This window comes from Amphiura filiformis, chromosome 20 (genome assembly GCF_039555335.1).
Source record: "Amphiura filiformis chromosome 20, Afil_fr2py, whole genome shotgun sequence".
In the NCBI taxonomy this organism is placed as follows: domain Eukaryota; kingdom Metazoa; phylum Echinodermata; class Ophiuroidea; order Amphilepidida; family Amphiuridae; genus Amphiura; species Amphiura filiformis.
In genome coordinates, this window is record NC_092647.1 from 54287696 (window position 1) to 54311150 (window position 23455).

At 37.4% G+C, this 23455-nt stretch overlaps 1 protein-coding gene across 1 annotated transcript; it reads right to left on the reverse strand.

The window, feature by feature from the left end:
• Positions 1-221: 221 nt before the first annotated feature.
• Positions 222-23380, reverse strand: LOC140142019 (ATP-dependent zinc metalloprotease YME1L1-like). The gene is made up of 16 exons (XM_072163921.1): positions 23216-23380; positions 17923-18069; positions 16933-17089; positions 15919-16038; positions 15184-15308; positions 13154-13225; positions 12373-12682; positions 11399-11475; positions 10668-10758; positions 10007-10159; positions 8779-8974; positions 8297-8454; positions 6939-7201; positions 5576-5776; positions 4374-4475; positions 222-3525 (listed from the first exon to the last, which is right to left on the reverse strand). The coding sequence occupies exons 1-16, from the start codon at positions 23243-23245 to the stop codon at positions 3379-3381; spliced, it is 2349 nt and encodes a 782-aa protein (XP_072020022.1). The 5' UTR covers positions 23246-23380; the 3' UTR covers positions 222-3378.
• Between the last annotated feature and the right edge of the window lie 75 nt (positions 23381-23455).

The following is a 23455-nucleotide window of genomic DNA, read 5'->3' on the forward strand; positions in this document are numbered from 1 at the left end:
TCGAAAACTCATGCCCCTAAAAAAAGTCAAATAGTGGTACAATATAAAACATTTCTGTAAAACAATCACCAATGGGCAAATCCAGTTTAAATCCATACCTTCTATGGAAGACACGACCTTAATCTTCCACAGAGCGAGTGTGTATTTCCATGTCCATTTGAAATTTCACACCCCCTGTGTAGTAGATTAAGGTCATGTCTTCCATAGGCAGTGTGGGAATAAGCCAATGTTAAGTTTATTTTAATCACAGCTGCTGTATTCAGATATTTGATGATGTTAGATGAATCCAATATAAAATTCACTCACAAATTCTTAGCTTTTGCCATCTTGTCTGGTGATGGTACTATCCACTGCTTTCCCACAACACATACACAGTATATATCCAATGGACCATACCAACTGTGATTAAGCCATCAGACAAGATGTCAAAAGCTAGGGATTTGTGAGTGAATTTTACATTCAATTTGACTAACATAATCAAATTTCTCATCATTTCTTCAATCCTACAAATACATCTCTTCACAGCTACACTATATTTAACTGTATAATAATTGTTGATTACTCCGCATATACTAGTAATAGTGAGCAGACCTACTAACAGGCTGCTTTGTGAATATTCAAGGGTTGCTTCATGAATATTCAACTCTGTAGACATACCCAGTATTGCATCATGAATATTCAAAAGGGCACACCTATAAGTCTGCTTCATGAATATTTAACAGGGCACACCAACATGTCTTCTTCATGAATATGTTTTAACATGGAATAATTCTGGTATACCCTGTGCATAAGTATAACCCTAACCCTATACCCTAACCCTAAAACACAGAGTGTGCAGGGTAAACAAGAATTGTACCTACAACACATGGTATGCATGGTAAACCTGAATTGTATGTTAACATGTCCTAACATCACCCGTATGTGTTTGCTATAACTAAATTGCAATTTGATAGAAATAAAATAATAGTAACAAATTCTACCAAATTTCATAAATATTATAATAAAAATTTGCACAGTGTGATGCATGTAGTCAAGCAAAATGAGTCATTTGTTGAGATAAGCAATTTTCTTTTTCATGCAGCAATAGTCTGATTCAAGAATACTTTTTCATAAAACAGCTACCTTCTTCCTTCTGTTAGTGTACTCGGCCCTATAATGCAGTGGTGGAATAGCTGAAGGTGCCTTTAAAACACTCAAATTATTGTTTGATTTCAGGCTTTTACCTCCATGTGTGACAAACCAATATGTAGTGGTAAGCAAAATCAGTCTGAAGTCAGGCATATTCAATTTTCAGTTTTCTACTTTGATGTATAGAGCATTTGCAAAGCTACATTTTGCAGAAACCCCATTGAAATTGGACAAATTGTTCCAAAGATATGAGCAATTAAAGGGTTTCCAAAACAATAGGAAAGAGAAGAAATTATTTCCTTTGTTTGACTATATCTCAAAATCAATATTTCTGACTTTTGACTGATTTTGCTTGATCACATCACATATGGCTCATGGGATATGACAACATTTTTATGCAGCCAAAAAGATGAAACAACAAATTTGACTGCAGCAACAAATTACTATATCAGCTTGATCATGTCACAAGATACAATGTGTGCAAATGTAGAAAACTAAATATTAGAGGAAAACATTCAACCATATGTCTACAAACATGATGGTTATCAAATATAGCACCCTCATTCCACAAAGATATGTCAATCAAATCAGAGACCAATGTGTAGAAGCCCAATGATTAAACCTTATTTAATATAACCCTTCAATGGCAAAAAGGAAAGACAAGACATTTTGATTATTTTGACATTATTGACAAAAATTATGCTAAGACAGACTAAATCTACATAGACTAAATTGGCTATCATTTATGTGGAGACTTGTGTTGAATAACCTTTCTCATAAATCCTTCATTAGAGGGCTTGCGATTTCCAAACGTACGTATCACACGCCCGTGCATCTATTCAAAATTCTGTCACATGAGAGTGATTTTGAATAGATGCACAGGCATTTGATACATAAGTTTGAAAATCACTCTCTACTGCAAACCTACTGCACATATCATTAAGTTAAGCTACTGAAAGTTGTTGCACTGGTTCCAGTTTCATACATAGGGGACAATGGGACTATTTCATTATCCAACATACTTTTATTATTACACACATCACTGGGCAGAGTAATATTACATGTATAGCAAAATTATACAACGTGTAAAGCTGGTTTCATACTACCCTGCCGCTTGCCGCTGAGCAGCGTGGCGCATTGCAGACAAATGGACACAATCAAGGCTTGTCATTGGTTAAAACGCCCTGCCGCTTGTCGCAGCGGCAAGCGGCAGGAAAGTATGCTGGGGGCATAAGAGTTACTTAGTGCTTTTATTCTTTCCTTCAAGTTGGCCAAGGAAGAAATGGGCTGAAAATAAATAAAATTGTGGCAATTTTGACTTTACAAAAGTCTGGTTCCTGTGTTTGACTGGAAATTCTCATGCCTGAACATGGTAAGGGAGTGCTTAAACTGCATCATTCACAATTATATTCTATCCCCTCCCATTGCTACAAAAATATGTTAAAATCATCAAATAACATGCCTAGCATTTGGCATATTCTCTTCAAAATTTGAGACAAACAGGTTGTCATTAAAATAATGAAAGTTTTGGTAAAAAAAGAAAAGTTGGTATGGGCTGGAAACGGGACCCAAGCAATCAACTTTCATTGACCTTATGCTTGTAGTGCTTATGGCAAATAGAGTGCTCCAGATGTTTAGAGAGTGCTCCATGTGTGATATACACATAATCATAACAGTCCAGACATAAAGTAGAATATTTCAAAATAAGTTCCACTATTGAGCTCTACACATGTCAATACCATTCATTCAGGGGCACTTGAAAAAAAGGCACTATTATAAGTAATGTTCAGACGATCGTAGGAAACTTGTAGGTTAGATCATAGTTAGCTAAATTTGAAGGTATGATTGTAGGTAGTGCCTGTGTATATGCACTCACTGTTAGCTACAAGTTACCTATGATGATTTAACTGAAAGATTTCTTGTCACTGGTTGCGGCTGTATGGACAGGTTTACCATTCATATTGAAGGGATCGAAGCATGTCCTTGCAACATATATCAATGTTGATGGCCGCCATGATATCCACAACCAGGATTCTTTCATTTCCATGTGAGAGGCGCTACACTGTAAGTGGTAAATTTATATGTTTATGATTGACGTACAAACTTGCTCGCAGGCAAAATGGGCCAATGATTGATAGTAACATCATGTGGGTGTGTATCTCAATTTACCATCATGAACACTGCGAAGTCAATCATACACTTCAGACAATCTTCTCTGCGTTACTATGGCAACACATTTGAGTATTTTCATCAATGTTTTGACTTAATTTTCTTGCCTTTGATAGCCAGTTCAACTTCATCTGCAGATAGTGTTTCATGTTTTAATAATGCTTCAGCTAGTCTTCTATGTTCTTTGCTGTGTGTTTTCAGAAGAGATGATGCTCGCTGGTAGGATTCCTGAGACAAGAAAACACACAACAAATCAGTGAAAATGGATCTGCAAACAATACACACAACTTGCATCACTCACAAATTTTACAATTTTAACACATATTTGAAGACATATTTGTTAAGAAGAACTGTCTGCTGCTGTATATATACTAATGCAAAGGATATCCTCTCTCTCTGCAACACTTTTAACATAAAGATTCCAGTCCAAAATCCTGGATGAAACTTAATCTTTGCTCCAGCTCCCCCATTAAATGTTGGATATAACAATGTCAGCAGGTCTGTGTGACCCTCCAACATTAAAAAAATGGTGGGTATGGAAGAGTGGAATACAGAGCGAAGTTTGTACTTGATGTACATAACAAACAAGTTTCACTCACTTTCATGTAGTTGAATTATTTTAGCACAAGTATGACGACTAATTTTTCAATCAGGATTGCAGATAGTGTAAATCTTATTTTTGTTTTATTTTGAGTTCAGAATCAGATTAAGAGTTACAGTTGGCTTGTAGTCTTAAGAATATGTTAAGGTCAATGTCAAAGGTACAGGGGGGACAGCTTCCCCCACTGACAAATATATTTGGGGCCCTGCCCCTACCAGTGCTAAATTTGCTTTGCCAATGTTATAATTGTCATTGGTTTTGTGGATTTAGCTCATGCCCACACACCCCTACCCCTTAACAAAACCCTTTTTGTGGATTTGTGGCCTGTCCCACACAGCCAACCCCAACAAAAATCCCAGGCACACCACTGGCTAAGTGTTAGGATAATTTTAGGAAAAGACAGCACATGAAATGGCACATTAGGGAAATAAGAGAGGCCATTGGCTATAGACCATCTGGCAGGGTGCATACATACCTCTAATAACCTTCTAACTTCCTTCTCAATTTCTGACCGTGTTTCTTCACTGTGTTCAGTGGTGCCATATTCATTAGGTCCACTGTATGTCATTACTCCAAGCTAGAAAAAAAAGTAGCAAGATTTGTGATTAATAATTAAGATTGAATCTATGGTTGTGATGATTAATTATTCCATGTAATGTATCAAATGGGGTATCAAATCCACACTTGTAACCTGCTATCACGAAATCAGCGTAAAGTCGCAAGGTGTTAGTCACTCAAAACGTCCTGACTACTGCGTTGGTGTTCACTCACCTGTTAAAGCCACCAAGTATGTCTGTATGTCCTTTGTGAATGGAAGCACAATAGGCCATTCACAAAGGATAATACTACTGGCTTGTACAGGTGGCAGCAAACAAAGAACATCGACTTAGTCAGACCAAATATCTCGAAACTACCAACTCAAGAAAATGAGTATAAAGTTGTGGCGACTTTACGCTGATTTCGTGGTAGCAGGTCACATTTATGCTTTATTTTATATTATATTATATTGCTTTGCTTGTATATTTTATAGTAATGTTTTGAATTTATTGCAAGGGCAATCCTTCAATTTATTGTCTTCCAATATCCAGGGTCTCATGGGAGACCAGTTTTTGTAAACTGAATGAAATACCCTGAATAAAGATTGTTATCTATCTATCTATCTATCTATCTATTGGAGCTAGGAGCCTTCACTCAACCGAGGAGGGGGACTACTCCACAACCTGTCAAGGGCTTATGACGCAGCCATCAAACGGGTTCCTCGACCAGCGCCAGCCCATTAGGCCTGACGATGTGTCTCGGATGAGACGTGATACTGTAGCCAACTCAAAACAGTAAGTCCAGATGATCAGTTTGATATTTAATTTTAATTTCCAATATTGGATCTGCCTGGCTTTATGCCAAATAATATAGAAACATAAATAAAAAATCACAGCGGTATCACATCCATATGACAGGGGTGGCTGGGGTGTCTTATGATTTATACAGATAATGAGGGTTACCATCAGTTTATTACCAGTCAATCTGTATTACAAACACCCATCTTAACATCTTATTGTGCACTTTATGATTTGTGGTATAATAGATCACTAAGATTTATCATTATCAGAAGATGGCTTTAATCGTTTCCCATTTTTGTGGCTTGATTAGAAGTCACTCTCTGTCTTAATATCATCATACCTTATCACTCATTCCAAATCTTGTTATCATGAGTCTTGCTATCCTTGTAGCTTGATCAAAGTCACTGCCAGCCCCTGTAGTAATTTGTTCAGCACCAAATATCATTTCCTCTGCCACTCTTCCACCCATGCATATGTCCATTTCTGCCAAAAGCTGGGATCTTGTCTGGTTTAATTGATCCTTCTTAGGCAATAGTGATACCTTTAATAAAATAAAGCAAGAAATGCATGCATTAGCTGCCACCAAAGATATTATATCCAAAGATAACAGACTCAAAATTGCATTACACATAATGCTATGGTAAATCCGCCATCTTGGTTTGTCCCTCATGTAGGGCAGATAATGTACCTCCTGTATTCATTAGCAAGAGTCCAAAATCAAACAATAGTTTGAATCATTAAGCTTGAGCATTACATAGGTTGTATACAGCAAGAGTTAGAGGGCGTATGATATAGAGCGGATCATTCTAAATCATGCTTGCAAATAATACTGTTTTGTGGCCAAATTTGATCTATACTACTTTCTGTTGAAATTCATGACACATCGTGACTAGTATATGCTTTGGATCATTTTGATATCAATTCTGGACGAAGACGAACACTTGATTTTCAAGCAATTTTTAGGACAATATATTTTTAGAAAGCAATTTTTAGGAAAATATGTTCCTTGTATTTATGGTCCTATAAATTCAGAAAACATGTTTGTCCGTAACATAGTTATATACACCTTTCAACAAATGGCGATCTATTTATCATGTTTATAGAGAGTCATTTTCAATTAGCACAAGTTTAGGTAAAACATAAACGACCAAACACTCTGAATTGAAGTTTGCCGGGCGCATAGCAAAAATAATCCAGAGGTACTTAAGTTGCCCTCAATGAGCGACATACAAACACAAAGGAGTCAGTACTCTTTGATTCTGGCTAACACAGGGATATCACAAATACATCATGCAGGTATCAAATGATATCAAAAAGAAACTCACTGAGACATTAACGCAATTAACTCAATGAGTATTACGAAAAGATTATTAGTGATGGCCAAACAGCAGCATGGCAAGAATGGTGTTATGGCTGAAGAGAGTTGAGTTTCAATATCTTAGAAACTGTATTTTAGTTGATCACTCGAATGAACACATCGCACAATTACCCAATCAGAAGGCAGTGCTCATCTGTTGCATTGGTCCGAGTAGGAGGTATTTAATGGCTGTAGTATTTCTCTGGATTACATGTGATTTACTGCTTACATTTTTAACAGAATCCCTCTCTGAAGAAACTAATTTCCTTCATAGGGCTTCATCAATCTTTTGGTTTGTTCCTTGAAAAGTATCCAGTGTCTTTTATATCAATTTCAATCAACTTACATGACCTAGAGAATCTCCCCTGGGCATAATAGTAGCTTTATTGATTGGTATAGCATCTTTAGTGAAATACGCCACCAATGCGTGTCCTCCCTCGTGGAATGCTGTAATCTCCTTGTTCTTGTTATCAATGATGATGCTCTTTCTCTCAGGTCCCATTAGGATTTTATCCTTGGCATATTCTAGGTCCGTCATGTCCACTTCATCTTTGTTGAGCTTGGCTGCTTGGAGGGCTGCCTGGTTGACTAGATTGCTTAGGTCTGCACCTGTAATGATACCACAGGACAAGGGTGTAAGTGATTACACAGAAAAATTAGTACTATTTATAAGGCCTAAAAAAAGAGGTTTGATTGCCCTTTCCCGACCAACCCAAAAAATCACAGTCACTTTTTTTTCTTTCTTTTTTCAAAGTGGAAATGGAGCTTTTTAAACATTTTGATGCAGTTCTCAGAATTAATGAAATTTAGATCTTAAAAGATGTGGACCTAATTTATATAGATGTTAATGAATTCTGTAAAACAAACGCTGATCCACCGCTGTACATGGGGAAAATAGCAGCTGAATGTATACCTCTGGAATTGCCTACTAGGACGTATTGTAAAACCTTAAACACCCAAATGCTTTATTCTGCAACATAAATTACACCAAGCTTTGCTATTAAGTATCAGAACAACAGCTGGAACACGTTTCACAAATTCAGTGTCTTCCAGTGGGATTTTAGCATTCTAAAAAAAGCTGAAAGGGCAAAAAGACCTTTTTTTTTACCCAAGCTGAAAAATGCTGAAACTTAAGTTTTGTACATCACAAGTGTTCAAACATCCAACAGCTGCAATCCTGGGGAAAATGTTGGCATGCTTTTGCACAACATTGCCATCCTTGCCCAAATGGATTGTTGATTATATGGTTGACACTGAGCCCTTCAGTTACTCCAACATTGACTGAAAGGATTTATATGCAAGAACTTGTCTTGTCAGCTTCCAATAACAGTCCTATAATATGTCAGGCATGCTATGAATATAAGTTATTGTTTGTAAATTAAGTTAGAACAATCAAATATTACAATGAATATTTTATTAGAACATTCTGCATATTACAATATTTTATTGTTTGAAATTTTACATTGATGGTCAATTCATAAAGTTGACCTCTGTAGCAAACACAAGTAGTACTCAAATCTCGAATCTTGCAGTTCAGTAATGGGAAAATAAACCATATTTTGTTAGCAAACACAAAATCCAAAGCATTTTTGCACCAGAGATTTAGGACCCAACAAGTTTTAAAAATCTGATTTTGTTTTTCTTTTCAGAATCCAGTATTCTCTAACTCTGCATATGGTAGCACATAATCCCACCAACACTAACCTGTGAAGCCAACAGTTCCCCTAGCAAGAATCTCCTTGTCCACATCAGATGCAATCTTCACTTTATCAAGATACAAGTCTAAGATATCAATACGCCCATTCACGTCTGGTCTGGGGACAGTCACATTGATATCAAAACGCCCAGGTCTTGTTAATGCACTGCAAAGTATCAAGAACACTCAAATCATTTCATTTAATTCATGAATTGGTACAATAATATTTAGGAAAAAAACTTTCTTGATTTGAGTTGCTCAACCCAGATCGCCTCTTTCCCACCTTGCTGAAACTGTTGATGCTCGCAATCAAAAATTTGGGTGGTTTCTTCAATGTAAGAGGAGTCTTGACAGGGTTGATCTCCAAATCAACGGACCCCATCATTTGCATCACAACCCAGCTGAAGGTTTCAGTTGCAATGTTGGTTCGTCTATCAAAAATAGGTATGTTAAGTTGACCATATTAAAATTAATAAAGTAACTGACTTACGTATCGAGGGATTTGGGAAAGTTGGTTGCACCTAACACAATAACGCCAGTATTTGTTTTAAACCCATCCATCTCCGCCAGTAGTTGGTTTATAGTTTGCCTAGCATATGGATGATTTGGTGATTGGATACGCTTACCACCAATAGAATCCAACTCATCTATGAAGATTACACACGGAGCTTTGGCCTTGGCTTCACCTGAAAGAATAGAACACACAAATGTTAAGTCTCTGACAAATTTATGCAATTTTATTTTGGGGCCACAAAAAAACTCAAGAAATGTAAAAAAACATTAACATTTATACCGGTACTAGGAATTTCAATTGAATGAACACAGCTTTCAACAGCTGTATTCAATCCAGCCGCGATCGTATTTTACGTATTTCAAACTACAATGCGAACGCACAAGTCAAATCACAAGTGCGTCGGCATGGTTGGATTCATTTCCACATTTATGCACGTACAGTTGCACACGCTGGCGTACATCATGCAGTGCACGCAATAAATTGTCACAGTATGTCGGGCTGTGTTCATTCAATTGAAATTTCCACTGTAGTGAATCCTCACAGCTAGTGATAGTTATTAGTTGGATTTGCAGTGGCAGAGATTCAGCAATTACCTCACACTTTCTTACTTATGCCGTCCACACCAGCAGCAGGCTGTGTGATTGATGGCTTCTGCTTCACAATGTCCTGCCATCTGCCTCAGTTGGTTGCTATAGTCAAATGCAGCAAACCTTTGACGAGCACGACTACTGTGATGTTGCAAATTCGGCGCTTACAACGCGTACGGCGCACAGTTCATTCATAAATTTCCACTCGGCAACAGTAGATCGCCTCGGCAGCCAATCAGAGATAGGTGCATCCAACGCAGTAAATATGCGATGTATACTTACAATACGCGCTCGTCAAAGGTTTACTGCATTTGATTATAGCCTGCTCATTTCTGTTAGGGTTGGTATTCCTCTTGCTTGCCCATCTGTTTTAGCATACTCCAGCCATCTTTTACTTGGTCTTTCTCTTGGTCTCTTTCTGTTTTGCCAGACTTTATGACAGGTCAATTTGCAATGCAACTCTACATTTCTCAAGGACTTGAGCTTCATACAGTGGAATAAAGCTGTGTGGTAATTCTGCCATATTTGAAATTTCACCTAACACTAACAGTAAACGTACTGAGTACCCATTTTAAATGGTTACAAATTCTCTTTTAAAATATCTCATGAAAACTTACGGAATATATCTCTAACTTTCTGCGCCCCTGTACCGACAAACATGTGGTCAAAATCTGAACCAGATGCATAGAAGAATGGCACATCAGCTTCACCTGCAACAGCTCTAGCAAGGAGAGTCTTTCCTGTGCCTGGTGCTCCAATCAATAAAACACCTAGAAATTACACGCAAGAATTCATACAATCAAAATCTGTTCTGTTATCAAACATGTAGAATACAGTCAACAAATATAAACACAAACACCCACACACACCCCCACACTTGTACTCACAATGAACCGAGGACAAAGTACCCCTGTTGATTTTACACATTAAAACCGAGGACACACACATTTGAAATCTCCACACCCTGGACTTTCATATACCGGTTTGACATGTCATAATAGGCCAAGGATAGGTATTATTCCCATAACCAGAGGCCCTCTTTTAATATGGTTTTATACGCATATTTATGTCTGCCGCACTCTATTGAGCAGGGTCTAAAAACCGAGAATGTCTTTATTCATGAATGCAAAACATCACTACAGATCGAGTGAGAGAATTTTGTTGGCCGTAGTATATAATGCAACAAGTGAAAAGCCTGAAACCTTGGACAAAATCTCAAAAGAGACACTTTCCTTGTATCTCTATTGAGAATTTGACTGACAAATTCCAATTTTTTACCTTTTGGTAGTTTACCACCTAGTTTGGTAAATTTCTCAGGGTTCTTCAGATAATCCACTATTTCCTCTAGTTCTGATTTTGCTTCTGCAATCTTTAAAACAAAACGAGCAAATTAAAATTTAACCTGATAATATCACCAACTTGCATTAGAGCATAGTGATTTAGATTTGTGCACAAGTGATCCCTCTCCCCCTTCACAGTGGTGGACAGAGAAAAACAGAACTTCTTTTTCTATAGCTCAAGAGAATCATTGCTTATATTTTCAGTGGACCCAGTAGAAGTACCCCAATTCTTTCTAGTTTCATAGTGCTTTAATTTCACTCCTTTTGCTTTTCATTTCCATCTTTCTATCTTTTTGGGTTTCTTTCTTTGCTTCCTTCTTATTCTTCAACTTTTCTTTTTTCTTCTGTGAAAATGGGGTTAGCAGGCTCAATTACCCCTTTAAAACCATGTCAAATCCTGCCAACCCTTATTGATACTTGAGAAATTAAAACATCCCTAGCCTCCAATGCAGACACTTGCAAAGTGAACAGGAGAGCCTACATGTAGTGTGTTAAAGAGTTGAACCATAGATGCATTTTGGTTTAACCTGTTATCTGTAGTGCTCTTTTCTCCTTGATATATCTTCTCTCTCTGGACACTAGAGGCTAGTTCAGTTTTTGCATGTGAACAAACTGACATGATCGTGGGATCTAGAAGGCAATTATTGATTGAGCTAGTGCACTACTCACCCCTCTAACATCATCAAAGGTAACAGGTGTAGTTGTTGCTGCCATGTTCACATTAGATGACACCATGCCTAGATCAGCTGAAAAAAACCCCAACACGAACACAAAATGCTATCATCACATGCCCAAATGGTGCATGTTTTTCTCAAATTTGGGACCTTCTAAAGATGTGTATCAAACATTAGCAACACTTATTTTACAAGAGAGCTTGTGTACTTAAAATATGTTTTGGTTTAGTTTTTAAAGATACAGGTAAAAAGGTTAAAAGGAAACCAACAGCACATCAGTTGCCCAGATTTGTTGGCCAAATATCATCAGATATCATCATTGGTCAAGTTCATCAGTCAGTCAACTACCAAAGACTACTACAGACTATTTATCAACAGTCAAAGTCCTTGTGTATTGTGTGCTGTGAATTATTGCATATTCATGAGAGCCGATTGTTCGATTGTGCTGTATCTAACGCCAGCGTTGCATGTCATCACGTATACACAATAGAGCTTTGCGTGTTATCGCATTTACACTAAAGACCGTAAAAATATGCGGTATATGCGTAGCAGTTTCACATGTCGCATTTCACGGAACAATCGGCCCTCATTATCAGGTGATGCTGAGACTTTTTGACTGTTTGGAGTTTGTCTGTTATCTCTTTTTCCATGACTGTTAGTGCCAGCAAGGATTCTAATGTTATTCTATATAGGAAATGCCATTTAGTGAAGTAAGTTGTTGATTTCCAGAATATTTCATGAACATACATGCAGACAGTGCTAAACTTGACAAAGAATGAGTGATAACAATTGTCATTTTTCATGGATAAATTGGACAAAAAGTCAACAAATAAGTATATATTGGCCTAATATCATCTCCATTTGATTGGAAAAAATATGACACTTGGTATCATGGACATTTGATGATTGCCAGTAGTACAAGAAAACCAACGTAAATATTTTGTGTTAAACTTATATCTTGTAACTTACAAAAGACTCTTAAGACTATAAGTGCCACTATCAAAGCAGGAATGCACACAATAAAGATGACCTTCAACAGCTTCCGTACAGTTAAAGCCTCCTTCAGAGTACCCCTGAAATCCTCCTTGCCACTCCCACTGCTACCACCCTGTCTCGCCATCACGTAACCATCGTAATACCCCATCTTAAAGGAGTCATAGTTCATAACTTGACCTTTGACATGTGACTGTTGACTGCTATTGAAGTGTTCGTCATAGGCTGACTGGACATTTGGGAGAATGTTACCAAGTACATTACTGTCAGGGGATGTTCCTGGTTGCTGTGGTGAGAATAAACATAATATATAACTAACATTATTTCCCAGTATCTATTGAGTGCATCACTGGAAATACTGTACAGGTGTTGATTTTTCTCAAAACAATTCTCATTTCTCAAAGCTATTCCCATTTACTGAACAATATCTATAGTGTAACTATATAATGGGTGCAGCTTGACATTGCGAGAGATTGCTTGCTATAAAACAGCATACCCTATGGTAAATTTCACACCTTCAAATATACAGGGACTGTCTTTTGAGATGAGTGAGAGCAATCGCTCCTCTACAGCTCCTCTTAAGTTGCATTTGTAAGATTGATTTATAGCTCCTTTTGATGGCATGTTAAATTCTTTATGTTTTAATGGCTACAGGTGGAAATATCTGTTTTTAAGTTTTCTTGAAGAAACCAGAAGAGCATTCTACAGCTCTTACAGCTCTTGGTCACATTCAATTAATAGACACATTAAAGCTTACCTGTGTTAATACTGATGAGGCTGGTTCTTTCTTGAAGCCAAAATCTGATCTCAATTGGTTCATAATATTTTTCTGCAAAAGTAAGTGATGCCATGAGTGGAAGGACAACTGTATATTATTTTGAATAACTGATAGGAATTGAAGTTTTACTTTCCTCTATTGTGTCATATACGTCTAGCCCTTTTCTTTTCACAGATTATCCATTGTATTTCTTTTGTTCAAGGTTCGTTGCCCCGACCATTATCTAGAGTAATGGAGGTGGCTAGCTGCCCAGAGACCATTATCAACACTATAGCTCAAGATAACGGTCTCGGGCAGTGAGCTAAACAAAAGGAATACTAGGACATTCTAGTAACACTATGGAAAGGATCACAACATACATGTAGCATCTGAGTTGGTTACTTGTCTCAGGTAGACTTACGGCCAGCACAAATGCATTTATGGCTCGATTTATATGCAAATGTTACATGGCAAGAGAAAATTATAGAGGGCTACTGCAGTCCGTACATGTATAACATTAATATTTTATACAAGACTAATGGTGCTCAATTAATAAACATAGTTTAATTTATGCAAATTAAAATTTAATTAGCATAACAAAGTAATATTCATAAATAAAAACTACTAGTAACTGTTTCGTTAAATGTATACTCAGTACATGTATAAACTTGCCATTAAGTTTTTAGAAGGGAATCTGTCTTTATCCTTACTCAACCCAAAAAACGCTCAACAGCCCATGTAAATTAGCTTCTAGGCAAGAACCCCCGGGATTCTACCCAACCAGGGGAGCTTCACAACTACTCTGCGGTATTCATTACAAGTCAAGAGGCTAGGGGTGCAAAGCCTTACTGTGACCTACCCATAATGGGGAGTACCAATGAACACTGCGTCAACAGGTTTTTCAAATATTTACTTAATCACATTTTTCTAAGATATAAATTTCATGGTGTTGAAACAAATCATAGTCCAAACGTTGACAACTCTTTGCCATTTGCATTATTCATGAATCATTTGAATAACAATGCTCACGGGTTGAAGACACTCCAGCGGATTAACTATGCAAGTGAAATCCTATACCAAACCACTTCCAATACAATGGAGATCAATTCTGTATTGATTTGATAATACTGGTGTCTTAGGTGTTAGTGTTTTTAATTCAAGAAACTAAATTTTGGCATTAAATTTCTTTTTTAAACTGTTATATCTGCATATTTTGATGCAAACAATTTAATTTTGCTCGCCGTATATGTAAGATAAACGGTTCGAAACAGACCATTACCAGAAATAATGGGCGTGTTGTTCATGACTGGCTCAATGTTAGTTGGTTTGAGGTTTCGACCCCTATCCGGTCTCAACCTCAAAGCAACTACATGTAACATCTCACCAGTCATGAACAGCATGCCCATTATCTACAACATAAAAGACAAGATAGACAGGATTTTGAGTAGTGGATGCTGACGGATATGCAAACTGTATTAAATGTCTCTAACTGCAGTTTCAAACCTGTGCATGTCACATCGGTTCATTTTCCTCTGGGTGGATGCATTTATATTGCATTTATTTTTCAACACTTTAGTGATAATTTTACTCTAAAAATAGCAAAAATTTTGGATTTTTTTCTTTGCCGTGTATTATTAAGGTTAAAAACCTGTTATTATTTGTTCAATTCAAGAAATGTGTAGTTCGAGAAATCACCCAAATCAATGCACTTGTGCTGAATGCCGATAGCTATTGATGCTTGTCCAATGCACTGCCCCTGCAGGGCTCGTACATTAACCCTAACCGGCCTAAGTACTACACAATACAAATAACTTCACTGTGCGTGCATGCATCCCACAGGATGTGATGACGCTTTCATTGGCCCGGCCAGCGAAAGACCTGTGGCTAATGTCGGTGGCCTAGTGCTAAGCATGCGAGGGGTCTCGGGTTTTAATCCCACCCAGAGCATACAACTTCTTTGTTTTCCTACCTTCTTTCCCATTCAGTCGCCAAAAAACCCTTTGGGCGTCAAGGTTAATTATTCTACTTACTGGAAATAATAAATCCATCAATGTGGTGGCAGTTTCCTGATCAGACTTCCTTACTGCACCACTAGATGTTAAGCTATGAACATTTTCTGATCTCCTTGTCTTAAATCCACGTCTTTGTATGTGATCTAAAGATAAAAACAATATTATTAAACACACAGAAAAGTTCATCAGAAATGTTACTGAAAATTTCTTAACAAGAATGATGAGTAATCAACACAATAGCTCATGATCACTTCTGCCAATGTCAGTAAATTGTGCAATTAAGTTTCCCCAGTTCATTTTTCGTTAATGAAATGTTGATATAGATTTTAGTTATATTCTTCCAAAAAAATTGGGACTAGGATTGTCTAAAATCTTAGGAATAGTATGCCTTTTCAGGAGAAGTTCAAGAAATAGTACTTCCATGCATGTTGTCCAATAATTACATGATAGATAAGCAGACTGTGTTAGAGACTAGATCAAATATGTCAAGATCAATCAACAAAAAAATCAAAAATAGTAAATATAATTTACATTATTTGTGACTGTGCATCCAGGTCAAAACGCCTTTCAAGGTCAAAAAAAGAAGAAGATAGAAACATTGACAACCATTGTATGAAACTTGAGTCACAAACTGTGTTTCACACTGGCAATTAAATGGTCCCAAATTGTCTTTGACTGTCACTTTTGGCAATTACTGATTACATTGTTTTTGACATCAACCAAGGTAAAGGAGAGAGAAAATAATATACTCACGTATCTGGTGTTTGCTACAGAGATTGTTTAGTCCTATGCATAGGTGATGTGATGACAACCATGCAGATGGCGAGACTAATAAGTCTGATTTGTTTGTTTGTAAATCTGATGCTTTAAAACCTAAGTATAATAGCAAATAAAAAAGAAGAAATGAATTGATTATAGGTTAATAAATGTTTATCAATTGCTGGGAGTGAAATTGTACAAAATCATGCTCGCATACTGAGATTTTGATGTCAAGGAGGGAGTGCATTAGATGCATTAAATTCGCAGTACAATTGCATTATTTTCTACAATTTCACAAGCAACAAGCATTTATTAACCTATTTCATACACAAGTAAAAATTCCATGATTTTTGCTTTTTTTTACAAGAAAATTATCACTAAAAGTGTTGGAAAATACAAGCAAATATAAATGCATCAACCCGCAAGAAAAATGAATGCATCCAAAAGCACTGCATGTTGTACGCAAAGTGTGTGCCCATGCATTAGACACAATCAATGCATGTTTTGGATTTTTCTAACACTTGAATCAAAAAAGTGGTGTGGGGGGAGGGGTTGGATCAAAAGAAATTTCTCAAAATAATTTTGAATATTACAGAATTAGAGGTGTTACACCCCCCTTATCTCCATCGCCTCGACCGCTGGCCCAGCTTGCGACCAAAAGGTATAGTTACATTTAGATTTCCATAATTTTCCGCTCTTTTCATTACTAATTCTTCTTGCCACCCCTTCTGCTCCGACTTTTTTCTTTAATAATTCTTCTTGGTGCCCCTTCATCTTCTGTTGCCCCTTTTTTATTGCTGCCCCTTTCTTTTACCCCGGGTGGCTCACGCCCCCAAAAATATGCGCATGTATTGCCTCTGCATGTGATAACAAAACAAAAGAAATGGGAGGACAATGATTTTACACAGATCTCTAAGAAACAAATTGAGGAAAACATTTTAATCAAAATTCTACACTTTGTCTTAACTTGACCATCATGTAGTAATTATGTATCACTGAAATACTCACCATGTTTATTTTCAAAGAACGTCTCAGATGAAACATAAGAAGTTGACCACCTTACATCTCTGCTTGAATTTTTGAAAGGTTTTGGAAGGATATCTTCAATCCATGATTCTGGCAAATGGGATAGACTACATTCTTCTTTTATGGAAGCGAGAGAAACCTGTAATGGACACATGGTTGCATGGATCAAAGAAGGGATATTTCGACTGCTCAGTGCCAGAAGTAGATAAATGCAATAGCTGCCATGTGTAGCTACCATGTGTAGGTGAGTGCTGTGTGTAAATTGTTCACACGGCAGCTATTGCACTTGCCCACTTCTGGCACTGAGCAGTCGATTTATGAATTTAGCAAGGAATTATTCTTCCATGTTTGTATGTCACATATAGCAAGGACTAATAGAGTAGATATTATTGCACCTCTATCTGCTATATATACCATTTTTCACCCTAATGTAGCAGTGACATCAGTGCGCATTTCATTGGGCGCAGCTTCAAGTAGCTAGCAGATGCTCAAAGCGCTGACATACACACGCCCATGCTTAAAGATGCCGAAAATATATGCGCGAGAGAAACAGCTGCCTCAACGCATTGATGTCACTGCCACATCAGGGTGAAAAATATTATAGTTTATTATTATTGCTAGCATTTATATTTGATTATTTATTATTTTACACTTTATATTTGGCTTAACCCACTTTAAGTTTAGTTCCTAGCTGTATGTTTTCTATATTGCAGTTAACTTTGCCATACACAGGTCTTTATCTGGTACTACAGTTTATGGTTACAGTAAGCACTATATAATTTGAGTCTGATATTAAAAAGACTAAAATCTACATCTGACGTCAAGGCACAGGCCTGGTATGATTGGTTGCTGACCTGTGCAGTACAGCATTTTCAGTCTGGTTGACAGGACGTCATACGCAAACTAGTCTTTTAAAATTTAATATTAAATTTGGTCTTGGATTATATCTATAATATCCCATTATTTACTTACACTAATTTGGCTGCGTTCACTATGGGTTTCCTTCAAGGCTGTATGCTTTCTACAACGAGGTTTGCTTTGCCATACTATTGCACCTTTATCTGCTACAGTTTTTAGGGAGTGTAAGGCACCTGCAAGATGCTGAACTGGAAGCATCACCTGAAATTTAAAGGAAATCAAATTATTACATACATAATTATTTTCTAAAATACCTCAGCATAGTCTCTCATAGAGAATTTTTTCTTGAAATATGGAACTGCTATTAAAATTCCATGTGCGATTCTCACATCACAAAAATAAATTATATATATTTGGGTCAAGTGAAGTATAGACAATCATTAAGTACATGTACATGTAGGTTTCCTTGACTTTCCTATACTATTAATTTCCTATATAAAAATATGTATTGTGTCTGGGCCAATTTGGCTGACTAGCAAACGTGTAAGGTTTGCATTATTATAAATTTTAATACCAAATTATTGTTTTGATGCATATTATTTTTAGATCTTTGGACTTTTATATAGAAACACCAGTGTAATCTGCCATCTTTAAAATTTTTGAATGATTGTCAGCATGCGTGAGGCAAATTGAAGCTTTTTGAAAGTTTATTATGTAAATAGTAAATTTTTCACAAACTCTCTTCATGCCTATGATGAGGAATACTAGCAGGCCAGTGTTCACCAACCCTTCAATGTTATTCAGAATTGACTGATCTTACTTCAGCTGTAGTATCAGCGACAATAACAAGGAGACTATTGTCGATAATTACCGTTACCCGGTACTGTTGCGAAGTTTGTGAATGGGCTGTAGAAAACAAAATACATTCCAACAACCCTATTGGTGGTGTTGGCAAAGTGTTGAAATTGATGAGTCTAAGTTCGGGAAGAGGAAATACAACAGAGTGAGATGTGTACAGATGTACAGTGGGTGTTTGGAGACCTGTATCTGCCGAGAGACATTTCTTGTACCTTGACCTAACAACAAATGTGACTGAGCTACCTTATAAACCCATTATTCTAAAACATATTAAGCCAGGCATAACAATCATCAGTGACTGTTGGAAGGTGTACATGATAATTTAGGAGCAGCTGGTTTTGAACACACAATCCCAATGAAGTTCAGTCTTGTCTGGAGCCCCCAGGGCTTGATCCTAGGACCTACCCTTTTTAATCTACATAAATGTGTAACTGATGTAAAATGTAACCTGTGTCTATTCGCTGATCACTCAATTTTGTACACCGAGGTCAAAAATACAGCCGTCCAAATCGAGCTTCAAGATGACTTGCTCAAGGTTTTCAAGCAGGCCGAAAAATGGCAAATGTCTTTCAACGCTACTAAATGTCAAAAACTCACAGTAACTTGCAAGACCAAACCTCTAAATTTCACTTAAAGTTGACGACAACCATATTGAATCCCCTACAAACCACAAATACATTGTACTTGAGAGTAAATATCAACAGCAACTTGGACTGGAAACTACACATACAAAATATCACCTCCAGTGCTCAGAGTACTCTAGCCATCCTCAGAAGATATATTTCTTCCTGCCCATCTAATGTAAAATCACTTGCCTATTAAGCCCTAGTTCGGCCAAAACTTGAAAACTTTTCAGCGGCTTGGAACCCCCACCAAGAAAATCAGGTGAACAGGATTGAAGCTATCCAGAGACAAGCGGCGAGATTCGCCAGTAACAACTATGAGAGGACAGCGTGATTGAAATTCACTTCCTAACCATAAAAATTGGAATTCGCTTGGAATTCACTTCCTAACCATATGAATGATATCAAATCAAACGGGGGAGCGTGGCCGAGATTGTGAACCCAAGGGTCCCTGGTTCGATTCTGGGTGTCCGCTTAAGCTCGGCTGGCTCTTTGTGTCCTTGAGCAAGGCACTTCACTCTACTTGCTTAGTGCTTCGGAGGGCACTTTAAGCTGTTGGTCCCATGTACATGCATATTTTCTCACATTAATGTAGTATGCACGTTAGGCCCTTCGCACTTGATTATTGGTTTGCTGTTTACCGCTCGCGTCCTAAATTGAAAATCTCAAAATAATTAATTATTTTATTTTTATTTCTAATTTTCAACTACTTCTACTTGCCATTTTCTGATTTTAATAATATCAACAATAATGATGAATGAACAAAGGGTACAACTTCATTTATTTATAAAATCAAATATTGTTGTGAAGTAATTAAATGCCCATTGCCCGCTCTAGTCAAAACGAGTCAATAGTTGCTTGTAATAGTTCAAACTAAATAAAGAAAATAAAAGATAATTAATAATTAAAAGTCACCTCGTCCCTTTTTCAAAATCTTTAACAGGAAACTAATAATCAAGAGCCTTAAAGAACGTCACAGGCTATTCGTAAAGAGCAGGGGATCATCCCAGTACTGTTGACTGTATTTCAAAAATACACTCATCTATCCTAGGTTCCAGGATCGTGCATTTGTAAAAAAAACTGTGCACATAAAGCATGTGCATTGATACTCAGACTGTTGAGGTAAGCACGTATATAATAGGAAGGAAGGAAGGAAGGAAGGAAGGAGGAAATTCAAAAATCTTTTAAAAGTGCAATAAAGACCTACTCATACCAAGACCGCCTGAAACGATACCAGCGTTTCTAGATGATTTCAAGAACACCACCGCGTATGCGGAAGACCTTTTTAGCCTACATGTACGTCTCGTATCCTACTATTGGATCGTTGAAACAAGAAAACCTCATCACAAATTCACTCACCTTCCTACACCACCAGTTGAAATAAAACTCAAAACTTCCCATGTTATTCCTCAAAACAACATATGTAACTTCATTAATACAAAATGAAATCCTAGTATGACCTGTTATCGAAAATTTTGTTTGATAAACGTCAACAAAAGGTAATTTTCTCACAAGCAGAACGCACATATATGTGCAAAATGGGGGCTCTAATGCCATGAATGCTGGTTTCATACTTTTATGTCGCTTGCCGCTGATCGGCATGACGCATGAGCAGTGACCATTTTGGGAGATGTATTTGGTGTACCGGTACATGTCATGTTTTGAACAGAGTAAAAAATGACCATTACTTTATGTGAGAGAGACTCGCTTTACCACGCAGCCTTCGTATTGCATTCGTGAGCCACACATGAAATATTTATGATATTAAATTTAAAGACCTACCTAGCCTACCTAGTCGGTGTTATGCACTTTCAGTTTCCCATGCGTTTGAATGGGAATTATTTTGCCTACTCGCCACAAGTTTAGGGAGCACATTTGACAAGTTGACATCAAATGGTCTATTCTATATTCTTTGGCAATAATGTCTTTTGGCAATAATGTCTTTTGCCAATAGTACGTCCAAAGTTGTAATTTTGTGTTTTTGATCGCAAAGATCTGATATTTTTATTCCCGATTCCAATTCTACACACTTCGCAAGGGTGGAGAATTCGGCAGAACCTTGACGATAATTTTGCCTTTTTGGACACTAAAATGCATTCGATCCTTAATTTCAACTGAGTCTTAAATTAGCAAGCACAAGGTGGGTACCAATTTTATATACTTTTGATGAAATTTTGAAGAAATTTTTGAATATCTGACCCATAAACCGTTAAGTGTGTATTTTCCATAGACAGACAGTGTTTATATGGCTCATACACAGCACTTCTTGGAACTCCCGGTCGGAGCCGGGAGTTTATTGGAATGGACACATATCAGTACAGAGTTTATAGTAAGAATTCCAATTGAATGAACGCAGCTTTCAACAGTTGCACTCGATACAACCGCGATCGTATATCGCGTATTTCAGATCTACAACGCGAATGCACGACCTTGGATACAATGCTAACCAATGACACGAGTGCAGTGCGTTGTTGGCATGGTTGGATTCACTTCCGCGTTACTCACTAGTACAAGGAACTTATACGATGTCCTCATTCACAAACTGATACTATCTGTCCATCGTATAAGACTGTTACCGTATGGCAGCGTGTTGAAGGAATATTACACAGTCAAGAATAGGCTCCATCATTTTTTTATTCGGATCCCTCACAGTCTCCCAAAACATCAAAAGCGTTGCACGTATACTTACTTCAGACTGTCCTTTTTCACATAACGCAGACAAAGTAGGGCCAACTTGCCTAGAAATGGTCAAATTTTGGCAAGAAATATCTAGCTGTGTAATCCTATGACATGTAAGTCCCACATCACATCGTTATCGGTGATCGTGTTTTTTTTCTTCTGAAGTTTGGCTGGTAGTACCCACCAGCGTCATGCACATAACGTGACACAGCTAAAATAATCGACCGGAAATCGGGATCATTATGATTATTCCAAAAAACGTCAACAAATTTCAAAACACAGAAATCAGTAAACTTAAATGGCGAGCGGTCCGAATTTTGAACCATCCCCATACAAGTTTACGTGGTGAACTAGTTACTCACGCACAGTCGCACACGCTGGCGTACATCGCTCAGTGTACGCAAAAATTCGTCACGCTATTGAAAGCTGCGTTCATTCAATTGGAATTCCCACTATACTAAAATGCAGTAAACCTTTGACGAGCGCGACTACTGTGATGTTGCAAATTCGGAGCTGACAACGCGTACGGCACACAGTTCATAAATTTCCACTCGGCAACAGCAGATCGCCTAGTCGCCTCAGCAGCCAATGAGAGACAAGTGCGTCCAACGCAGTAAATACGCGATGTATGCTTAAAATACGCGCTCGTCAAAGGTTTTCTGGAATTGATTATATAGTATGCTCATGATGTTCATGATGTAGGTAACCTAGGCAAACCTTAGTTAACACATTTACTAGTCAGCGAATTCGCCGAGACCGGGGCCCCAACACAATGCATAGTTACATAGAAATTTTAATTTTTTTCGAGAATAGGTGGGTGAAGGAAACCTACATAAATATGTTTTCTATACTTCACTTGACCCAAATATATGATTTTTATGGTGATAATCAAGTCGCACATGGAATTTTAGAGGATTTTGATAGCAGTTCCATTAAAAAAGCTGCCATCGCCATGAGACTAAGATCTAGAAACACCCCGAAATGCCGCTTTGGGGAATTTTGCTAGCTGAATCTTTTTGATGAAAGTCAATCTTTGACAAGATGTAACTTTGCTACGGAAAGTGCTATGAAAAAAAGGTTTTCAGTTTTGGCTTAGTTTACTCAAGGGCTTTAATTTGATATATAAAACGATGCAATTTGATGGCAAATTTGAATTCACCTAGGATACCTACATGATGCATGTTAGATAAACTTAAGAGTAAAAATCAGTAAGCTTAAAAATTCTGAATTCCACTTTAAATCCTTACCTGCGATGTGACTCCACTCGCGGAAAACATTGCTGTCTAACTTGCTTTTCACCTATTGAACTACTGAAATACACTGGCAGCGGCCACAAAAAAAAAGATTTTGACTTTAATTTCGAGCTGCGAGCAAATTTCCTTTACATGAGTGACCTCAATTTGACCTGTGTCATAATTCTACACTGCCAGTGGTTGCCAGACGCAACTGACACAAATTGATTTATTCAGCCGGTTATTCTGTCTTTC